This window comes from Amblyomma mixtum, chromosome 5 (genome assembly GCF_055824585.1).
Source record: "Amblyomma mixtum isolate Tamu chromosome 5, ASM5582458v1, whole genome shotgun sequence".
In the NCBI taxonomy this organism is placed as follows: domain Eukaryota; kingdom Metazoa; phylum Arthropoda; class Arachnida; order Ixodida; family Ixodidae; genus Amblyomma; species Amblyomma mixtum.
The window spans coordinates 809,904-820,783 of NC_143016.1; the positions used below are offsets into that span (position 1 = coordinate 809,904).

At 43.9% G+C, this 10,880-nt stretch overlaps 1 protein-coding gene across 2 annotated transcripts in view; it reads right to left on the reverse strand.

The window, feature by feature from the left end:
* Window positions 1-10,197, reverse strand: part of RtGEF (Rho-type guanine nucleotide exchange factor) — a 32,062-nt gene extending 21,865 nt beyond the window's left edge. For both annotated transcript variants that reach the window (XM_089542934.1, XM_089542933.1), the window contains exons 1-7: window positions 10,038-10,197; window positions 9,352-9,483; window positions 3,972-4,098; window positions 3,370-3,446; window positions 2,663-2,757; window positions 1,719-1,814; window positions 184-306 (exon numbers count right to left, since the gene is read on the reverse strand). In XM_089542934.1, coding sequence (XP_089399060.1) covers window positions 184-306; window positions 1,719-1,814; window positions 2,663-2,757; window positions 3,370-3,446; window positions 3,972-4,098; window positions 9,352-9,420 — 587 coding nt within the window. In that variant the 5' untranslated portion in view covers window positions 9,421-9,483; window positions 10,038-10,197. The remainder of the gene's footprint in view (window positions 1-183; window positions 307-1,718; window positions 1,815-2,662; window positions 2,758-3,369; window positions 3,447-3,971; window positions 4,099-9,351; window positions 9,484-10,037) is intronic.
* Window positions 10,198-10,880: the final 683 nt, after the last annotated feature.

Here is a 10,880-nt window from a genome sequence, read left to right on the forward strand (position 1 = left end):
TCAAAGGAAATATGCAAAACAAGCAACAAATGGAAGCGTTGGTACCTGCCTGCCCTTGTCTCATTTTTTTTATTCACGTACTAGAGCAATAGGTCCAGGGACTACTTTGGACACTCAACCTGAGGCTAAAAGGCATCAGCATAACCAAAATCCCAGCCAGCGAGTAGTACGAATGCAACCCACTTGAGCTTATCCAGGAGCTGAACGGCACGCGGGTGGTTGGCACAGTAGACCAGCTGGGTGGCCTTCATGCGTGCTGCTATTTGCAAGAAGGCGCCACCCACTCGTTGGTCCCGGCTGGGCTGCCTGCATACCACAAGCATCAAAAAACACAGTCACTGCAAACGGGCATCTTTCAATCTGTTCAGTGGGCCCAACAATCGTTTCTGCGACATGCTGAGGCTGTTAACAGTATGTCTAAAAGGCATAACCAATTGTCTTTTTTGTGTCAGCGCGCAAAAAGAAGGCACTTATGCTAGCAAAGTGGCATGCGCATATCACCCGCCTTCTCGCTGAAGATATCCGTTTCATTGAAGCCAATACAAGGAATGAAAAATAAAAGAGCCTCAGTATGGACCACTTGCGTACAACAAGCTTAAACCAACTGTAATATAAATAAAAGGACCAAACGAGGGCAAAGGGAGTTTAATACGCCTGACGGCAAAAATAGAGAAACTACCAGTGACCCCTGCAGCCAGGGCAGTGGGCCTGGGGAGACGGGATGGTTTGGTTTGGTTTATTGGGGTTTAACATCCCGAAACAACTCAGGCTATGAGGGACGCCGTAGTGAAGGGGTCCGGAAATTTCGACCACCTGGGGTTCTTTAACGTGCACTGACATCACACAGCACACGAGCCTCTAGAATTTCGCCTTCATCGAAATTCGGCCCCCGCGGCCGGGATCAAACCCGCGTCTTTCGGGTCAGCAGCCGAGCGCCGTAACCACTGAGCCACCGCGGCAGGGCCGGGAGGGGATGGGATTCTGGGAAAGGGAAGAGGGTTGACAAGTAAGGGTTACGGGATTAGGATGCTGATTGGAGACGGCCAGTCACTTGTCAAATTAACCCTGACATTCAGGCCTGCACTGCAGGCAGAACGCCGTGCCTGTCCAGTGATGTGGCCTGCACCATTCGGGGAATTTTCCATCAGAACATTCGTTAGGGCGGGTGATAAAAATAAATAAGCAGTGCCCTGCCATTAAGACATTCAGTACCAGAGGGCTCACCTAAAAAATTTAAAATAATGAGCCCCAGACTTCAGTAGCTTAGTGCTGCCCTAAAAAACTGACAATAAACAGCCCCAGCCTTTCAATCAAGGCATTCATTAGGTGGGCTGTTAAGACTTGTTAGGGTAGGCACTCAAAAAGCAATAACAATAATAGTGCCTAACCAACGCCGCCTAAGACACAACAAGCTGGACTATGAAGATATAAATCAGAGTGGGCACTCAGAAAATAAATAAAACTAATACTGCCTAGCCTGCAGGGCTACCAAGAAAGGAAAAGAACTAAAAATAAAATTGCCTGGCCCGCAGGGCTATCATGACAGCAAGAGTGGGATGAAGGAGCAGATTTTTCACGGGAGCGGGAGTGAGATGATTGAGGAATCAAAGCAGATCTTTCACACAGCCCAAGGAAGCAGAACGTGCCAAAGTTAAGCCAGAATGGCGAACCAATACAAGTTGCTCAAATGCTGATCCAAGGAGGACAGCCCAACTCACTCTCTGACGACCTCCAGGGCTTCGAGCAGCTCAGTATGCACCTCCAGCACAGCAGGAAGGTTGCCCACCAGCTGCCGGAAGTCTTGCTCACTCAGTCTGCCAAAGAGAAGACCAGCCACAAAGCTCAACACAAAAATCCGCACTTTGTGAAGAGTCACTTTTTGCAGTCTGGAGTGTCCTGAGACGCCTCAACATCTGATTTCAATACAAATGAAAATTAAACAAGCTTGAACGCCGTGCAGATACTACCATTTACAGGCAGCAGCTCGTGTTCTTAATCTTGACGCTCATTTTTCTGTTACCCTTGTTCCAATGAGGGCAACACATTTCACTAAATTTACGTAAACAGACATGGCAGCAAAATAATACATGCAGATACTACCATCTACAGGCAGATACTACCATCTACAGGCAGCAGCTCGTGTTCTTAATCTTGACGCTCATTTTTCTGTTACCCTTGTTCCAATGAGGGCAACACATTTCACTAAATTTACGTAAACAGACATGGCAGCAAAATAATACATACAAGAGAGAGCTGGCCACGAGGATGATTGTATATTCAGTTCTTTTTTTTTTTTTCCAAAGTAGCTTGATCAGCAAACAACTAACTTTTACATGGAAACATGTGGCCACGTGACAAGCTCAACAACTGGTTACAAGCTCCCGAGCAAAAAAAGCACCCAGAAAAGTATGATTTCCATGCTAAATTTGAGCGCTAAAGCTACAAATTATGAAAAGTTGACACTAGTCAAAGTTTGTATTTGCCAAAACAAAGAGGTCTCAAGGTCAAACTAGGTCCTACAGACAAAGTCACAGAGCCTATCAGGACTTGCTCGTAAGTGATTGGCACATACTACTTTCCAACATTTGCTGCACTGACATCCTGACATGGGCACTAGTTTTAACAGCCAAAGACCACAGGTACTGTGCAAGTCAGCACTCACAAGCCACACTGCTCGAGTGGCTGCAGGTACGTGCTCGTCAGGTTCCTCAGCTCGTGCACATGGCTCGCCTCCGTGTCCAGGATATCCTTGAACACCTGCACACCCACCATACAACACAGTTTTAACGTACTGTCCTCCGCACCAACTTGCTTTTCACAAAAGTATCAATAGGCCTTCACAATAAGAAGATACTGCAGCCCTGTGATGTGAGAAGTCAAATTATAAACTACTTTACATGAGCCATCTTTATTTCTTGAAAAATGTGATTAATGATGACTCAAAATGTTTAGTTTGCGCTTGTGTCTCGGCGCTTGTGTCTCGTCTCTTGTACTTTGTGGTCGTGTGTGTTTGCGCCCTTTTAAAGTTTTCAAATATGAACCAACTTGCCCAAAAAGAAGTGTTAACAAAATGTTTAGCCTTCCTCCAAATGGCAGATAGTTGCAGGGGCATCGAGTCTGTAAAAGCTGTCCCATTTTCACTGGCCTTGGTCTGTTAGGTAGGCAAGGCAGCTAGTGTATGCATCTTCAGGAAATGACAATCCATCTGCCAGAGCCTCATTGATGGCAGGAGCTCAGCGTGCGTGAAAGGAGCCAAAGAGGTGAATGCACGTAAACCTCTCTGTGCTTTATCCACTTCTCCTTGAAGAAACACAAAGAGCACACACAGCCGGTCAGCGGCAAAAAGAGAATGATCAGTGTCCCACTCACCATGTTCCGGTGCCTTGAACTGAGTGACTGGTCCAGCACCCGAGCCTGGACACCTGCTGTCCGTGAAGCATCGCCACCTTTGGGGTAACAAGTTTGAAGCTGTCACCACCACAGTACAACTAAATCTAAAATCAATGACTATGAGCACCTTAAAGGCTACAAGCACTTTATTTCTAGCGTAAAATGCTGAGCTATGTTTTTGTGTAGCATAGCTTAAAAGCAAGGAAGGCACAAGACCACAGCAACAATTGAGCAGATTTTCACTGTCTGTGAAACACTAAACTGGACAAATACGGATGACACATTAAGAGTTTTACGCTATACAATCAATATCACTAGATTTCATTCAAAGTTCATAATTTAATAATTTTTCTTATGCACTGCTACCATTCACAAACTGTATGCAGCGTGTGCTGCAGGTTTTTGTTTTAAAACGCCATTTCTTAATTCTTTAACGTCTTAATTAAGTTAAAGTAAGCACAAACACCTCTTTACGTTGCTCAATGACAGCAGACGACAAAAGTGAGCAGCTTCTATGTGCTCATGCTACAAATGTGTGTTCTAGTACAGCATCTTAAGCCCAACAGTTCACTGTGGCATACCCTGTGGCTTGTGCTCCTTGACATAGTTGCTGGGAAACCAGCCTGTGTTGCCCTGGAGGGTGCCCTCCCACCAGCCCCCATCCAGAGCTTGTGTCACCGTCAGGATGTCGCCTTTCTTGAAGCACAGCTGCAGGCAAAGAACAAGTACCTTGCTTTCACGCTTCCCACCACAAAAAAACATGCTGCAGTACAAGCCAACCTCTTCTGGAAAAAAACTGCTCCTCAGTGCAGTTTTTAAGGGACGTTGAAGACAAATTTATTTATTTATTTTTATTTATTTATACAGAATACCCCTAAAGGCCCTCGAGAGGGTATTACATAGGGGGGGGGGGCACAGGCAATTGAACAGAATAAAAGAAAAACCACAAATATAAAACAAACAACAAAAGCACAAATAAGACACACTGGATGAAATAAGTAAGCAAAAGAATCAATCAAAAGCACAAATAAGACACTTTGCATGACATATAAGTAAGCAAAAGAATCAAAAGAATGGCAGCGCGGCAAAGAACGAAGATTACTGCATTATTAAAATTATACACACAGAACACTAATACAATGAATCTTTTTAGTCACAAACCCTGCAAAAAAGGAAGCCATGAACAAATAAAATAACAATGTATGCGAAGAGTTAAGCAGTAGTTATTGAAGATATAAGTTTAAAATATTTATCAGGATCAGTGGTGGTTGCGATATGTGAAGGCAGAGTGTTCCAGTCAGATATTGTGCGTGGTAAAAATGAATGCGCATAGATAAATGTTCTGCACGTGAAACGTCTAACTTTAAAGGGATGATCGCGGCGGTCAAAAATCGAAGTAGGCAAAGAAAAAAAGTCGTTATGAAGTGATGGATGATGATAAAGTTTATGAAAAAGTGACAGTCGTGCAATTTTACGGCGGAGACATAAATCCTGGAGACCTGCGCGTTTCTTTACAGCTGTGACGCTGGTGTTACGTGAATAATCGGAGTAAATAAAACGAACGGCGCGGTTCTGCAATGATTCAATGTTATTTATTAGGTAAGATTGGTAAGGGTCCCAAATAGCCGAGGCATATTCAATTTTAGGTCGAATTAGAGTGGTATAGGCATGAGCACGGAGGTGAGGAGGAGCATGCTTTAGGTTATGTTTTAAGAGACCTAATGACCGATTAGCAGATGCAAGCATAAGGTTAATATGGTGGTTCCATGCTAAGTCTGAATGAAGGTGAAGTCCTAAGTACTTATACGTGGTGACTAGCTCGAGGGAGGTATTATTTAAGGAGTATGCTGTTTGAATTCGAGACATTCGGTTAGTAAAAGACATCAATTTAGTTTTTGAATGATTAAGTTGCATAAGCCAGGTTGAGCACCATGCTGTTACTGAATCCAGGTCAGATTGAAGGGATTGGCAATCGGTGTTAGAATAAATTTTGCGATAAATTACACAATCATCAGCAAAAAGTCTGATATGGGAAGAAATGGAATCCGGTAAATCGTTGATAAATATTAGGAAAAGTAAGGGGCCAAGCACACTTCCTTGTGGGACGCCAGAGTGTACTTGGCTGAAAGACGAATTGTGGTTATTGACAGTTGTAAATTGAGACCTGGAAAAGAGAAAATCTTTAACCCATGCAATGACAAGAGGGTTAATATTAAGCAGTGCTAGTTTCATTAATAACCGGTTGTGTGGTACTCTGTCGAAAGCTTTAGAAAAATCAAGAAATATGGAGTCTACTTGAATGCCAGCATCAATCGATGAATGTATGTCTTGAATGAATCCGGCAAGTTGCGTTTCGCAAGAGTAGCCTTTACGGAACCCATGTTGATATTTAAAGATAATGTTATGTTCTTCAAGATAGTTAATTACCTGCGAGTGAATTACGTGTTCAAGAAGTTTGCAAACAGTGCTAGTTAATGAAATGGGTCGGTAATTTAGTGGTGAGGAACGATCGCCAGACTTGAAAATTGGCACAACTTTAGCTAGGCGCCAGTTGTGCCAATTGTTTTTAGCATTTGCTAAAAACAAAATTAATTCAAATTTTGTTTTTAGCAAATGCCAGTTCAACTCTTTCTGGTTATACTGATGTTTGTCTGGCAACAAAAGATGCATGTATTTCTGGGTTAATTTACTTTAAAGATAGAACTTTTTTTTTCTGCCACTCAATTCAAACTTGCGATGTCAAGACCAAAAGAGGACTCAATGATTGCCATTCTGAACGGCATGGTGGTGTATCCAAGGCTCAAGAATCTGTATGAAAAAACCATCTTGACAAATCACGGTTTGCTTGAGAAAGCGGCTAATTTATTTATTTATTTCATAAATACTGCCGATTGCCCTTTGGCGGTCAAGGCAGGAGTGCACAAAGAAAAAAAAATAAAAATTACAAAGTAGTAACAACAAAATAACAGCAACAAAGGGCGATTACAGTACGAGAACAAAATTCAATAAGACCAACGGGAAGCAAAAAAAGTACAGGCAAATCATCCGACGTCAAACAGACTAAGTGAACAGTGAAGAATAAAAACAAGGAAACCGAAATACACTGTGTACTAGATGCGCTACTGCGATACATGAGCCGAAACAGCAGACAAGAAAGATTCTGAAGATACCAGGTTGGTGATATTGCTCGGCAGTCGGTTCCATTCGGAAATGGTGCGTGGAAAGAAGGAACAAGAATATGCTTTTGTTCGGCATCGTGGCATCAAGATAGTCCTTTCGTGTTTGTTACGGGTGGGGCGTGTTGTGTTGTATTGCATGTAACTCTGAAAATTCAGTTTTGTTTTATAATGTATGATATTGAACAACATTTTTAGTCGGTGCTGCCTGTGACGGGATTCAAGCGTGGGAAGCCCAGATCTGTTGAGCAAATCAGATACCGAGACCTGCCGACCATAAGCGTGGTAAATAAACCGGAGTGCTTTCCTCTGGACGCCTTCAAGAATTTTTATATCCGTTTTTGTGTGCGGATCCCATACAGCGTCGGCGTATTCGAGCACTGGACGCACAAGTGATGTGTATGCTGTCATTTTAGTTTTGCTCGTGCAATGCTTTAGGCGGTGCTTTAATAACCGAAGTCTTTTGGACGCTGCTGAGACAATGAACTGGATATGTACGCTCCAGTTCAGGTTGGATGTCATGGTTACCCCAAGATATTTCACCTGAGTCACTGAGTTGATCGGAAGGCCATTGATTTTGTATGTGCATTGGAGAGGTTGTTTCTTTCGTGTTACTGTCATTTTTCCGCACTTTGAACTGTTTATACCCATTTGCCAAGTACAACACCAGCTGGAAACAGCTGTTAAGTAATCGGTTAGGAGGTAATATCTGTATTCTGATTACACTGACCTTTTCTAGCTTATGAAACCTCTCTTTTCAATTAAAATTTTGTTTTTGTCATTAGTACACAGTAATCTATCGATACAAACCAACTTAAATTACTCCTCAGTGTCCTTTTAACTTGGGGAAAGAAGACTGATTCACAGGCAGCGAAGTCAACAAAAAGCTGTGCTCATGTGTGGCATCTAATTAATGTTCCAGGCTCCCAGCCTCCAGCACTGAATGATCAGGGACCACCAAAAATAAAGCATAATCACAATACAAACCCAAGGCTGCACCCATCCCCACTCATGTAACGCACCAAGTACCACCAATGCAGATGTGTATGACAGCATCAAATGCTATTTTTGTTTTTCCTCTTCCAAAAATGTTTTACAATAGGCTTCTGCAAGACTGAGATGACATTCAACTGCCCAATGCAGGTAGCACAGGCACAGGGTTTTGCTAGCATTCATTTTTGTGACAAAATAGCAACATTTAATGTTATTACCAAGATTATGAAACAGGAGGCAAGGTCTGCTGCAGTAAAACAAAACAGCACAAAGAAGTCCTAGTAACAGTAGCGAGTCACTGCATCTACACATCTGAGAGACTTAAAGGGACACTGAGGAGAAATTGAAGTTGGCTTGTATCGACAGAATACCAGCTCCTGATTACAAAAACGCCACTCATACTGACAGCAAAGCTCTTGTAACGTAGAAAAGAGCAAGAACCAAAATACAGGTATCGCCGCCACAGGCCAAACTCGCAAGTACAAGCGTGATGACGTCATAGGACAAAGCAGTGTTGCTAGAACCAATGGTTCTAGCAACTCTAGGACCCGAGAAGCCACAAATCCCTGAGGTGCAGCCAATGCATGCGCAAATCTCCTTGATGTCGCCAGATGGCGCCACGTGCCCGGCAGCTACGCGCGCTCCTGAAGCATCGGGACCAATCAGCGCCTGTTTTCCGGCGGTAGGCGGGCTCCCGGTATTCCGCTAGCGGTAACAAGGTACACGCTATGCTAAAGGTGTCTATTTGCGAGAACTTCGTTGACAACTTCGAGAACGAGATCCATCGTAACGCTGGCAAAACGCCATTGCAAACGTAATCGAAGCGACTGTAGCGACGGCCGCAATAGCCGATAGATGCCTTCAACGTGCGGCCGGCGGTAGCTTTCTTTTCGGCTGCTGCTAGGCCGCACTGCTGGCGGCCAGAAATCACGGAGTCTGCGGTACGTCATGCGCACGTCATGCGCACGTCATGTTTCACGTCACTTAGTCCTGTGTCGTCATAGGAGAATCCCAAGTTTGAATCAGAGCGGCGGGAAAAACTTTTTCAACTTCGAATCCAAATTTCTTAGAAATAAATGCATCTTTCGCTGCCGGCCAAGTGGCAACAAAGCCATGACATGCCGAACTATCGGATTTTACTATAAAAAAAATATTAATAGTGCTCTCCTCAGTATCCCTTTAAAAGGCTTTCTTTACAACACAATGATGTACAGTATTTTAGGGTCACCAAAGGTCTGACTGAAATTAACTTCCTTAAACGTAATAATGAGGTACCAGGGTACCTGTGTTAATAATGCACTAGGTTAAGTTTCAGTTTTATGGGGTTTAACTTCCCAAAGCGACTCAGGCTATGATGTGGAGGGCTCCGGATAATTTCGACCATCTGGGATTCTTTAACGTGCACTGGACATTGCATAATACATGGGTCAATCACACATGCACCATAGATGTGTATGACCAACAGGGCACAGCATTTCACGTGATGAATATCACACCGCCCCAGGACACACATGCAGCTGTGCAGGTACATTCTGATGCTTTAGCGATGGCGGTGACATGGACTGCTATCATTATATATATTTCACTTGCAATGATAGTTTCAATCCCTATTTATAACTGCATGCAGCAGCTACATCAGCAAGACAAAAACAAGCGACCAAAGGAACCAGGCATAACGGATGTGAAACCACGTTTTCGACCCTTCTCACAGCACTACAAACGGCTCAAACATAATCCTTACAAGGCTACTTAAAGCGGTTACTGGAAGGCATCAGGCTAACTTGTTCCTCACCTCATCATTGTTTTTCCCCTTGAAATTGTGGATTGCACGGACAAGCTTCGGCCCGACGTCTGAAGTCATGTCAACCGGCGCAGATCATGACGACCACGACGAATTCGCTCCACACTCGGCCTGCAACAAACGCTGCGCGAAGAAATTGAACGATGTGTTAATTATGCAATAGAATTCCGACAGAGCCTTGCCGGTCGACAACGTGACAAAAAAAAAGTGACTCCTGATTCGAGACATTAAAACCAGAGAGACGAGCGAGACTGCGTGCTGTTGCAAAAACGGCATATGCTTCTACACTGGCAACTTGGGGCAGCGCAAAACGGATGAGCAATATGTGGCATGTCAAGAACAGTAATCAATTCAGAACACACACTGCGTTTAACGCAATGCCAGCGAACACCCACAATCCCCGATGGGTTGTGCGACAAGACGAACAGAAGCGTAACTCCGTTTGAATGCGTCACTTGTGAACTAGGTAAGACGGCTTTTAGGCGCCGCGGCTCGACTGAACCTTCAACGCCTGCTGACGGCGCTTTTAGCGCTTAACACCTGTGACTCTAACAAACTCGCCAGTAGCCGCACCAGGTGCAAAGCTAGTTGTCATCGAGCTGACCGCCACTATCACTGGCGACGAGTCCGGAACCGACGTCCGATGCGCTCCAGTAAACAGAGGGAGTGGCTCTCACATTTCAAAGGATCCGTGCTTTCCGATTCACTGTTCAGGCGCACAACACATTCCGGACTACTGTCGCAGCCTCACACAACGGTCAGGAATCTGATTTCTCATCGCTCGCAGTAGAAACGCTAAACGCAGCACGAAACTCCCAGCGCGCAGCCATCACAGTCATCACAAACAGCCGGTGATTACTGCTACTAGAAACTACCGCTAAATAGAGCGGCCGCTGCTGTAGATGAGCTGCGGCTTAATTTCGGAGTTTGGACCAAAAATACCATGGTTCTTTTGATAAAACCAATATTTTGAGTTTTGACGTTGAAATAAATGCATAGATAATTGTAAATTACTTTTAATGGTCACAAGAAACCCGAAATTTTGACATTCACGCTGACAAGAAGTCACAATTAAGCACGTTATTTTTAGTTTTATTGGGTTATTCAAATTTATGCATTAGAGAGCACTTTTTTTGGTATTGTAGAAGCAGTGCTTGGCGCCGTGCCGTCTTGCTTTACTAATTACAACCCTCCGCATCGAAATAGAGCAACGCCTTAGTTCGCCCAGCTAACCTGGCTTTTCAGAAGCGATCGATAATCGGACATCTGGAAACCCAGGAAACTAGCATTTCTGGGTGAGAATGGGGATCAAGCGTATGCCACTGTCTATGTATGGCTCAACCTGGACATTAATGACATTATATGGCCACAATATATGTATTTAGCACTAGAGACAATGTATGAATTGAACTGCGTAATGCTAATCATGATGACTAGAGGCCGGATTTTTAGGCACTAAAAAGCACGTTTTAGGCGCCATAAATAGGCGGCTAAAATTGCATTTTAGGCACCTAATGGCG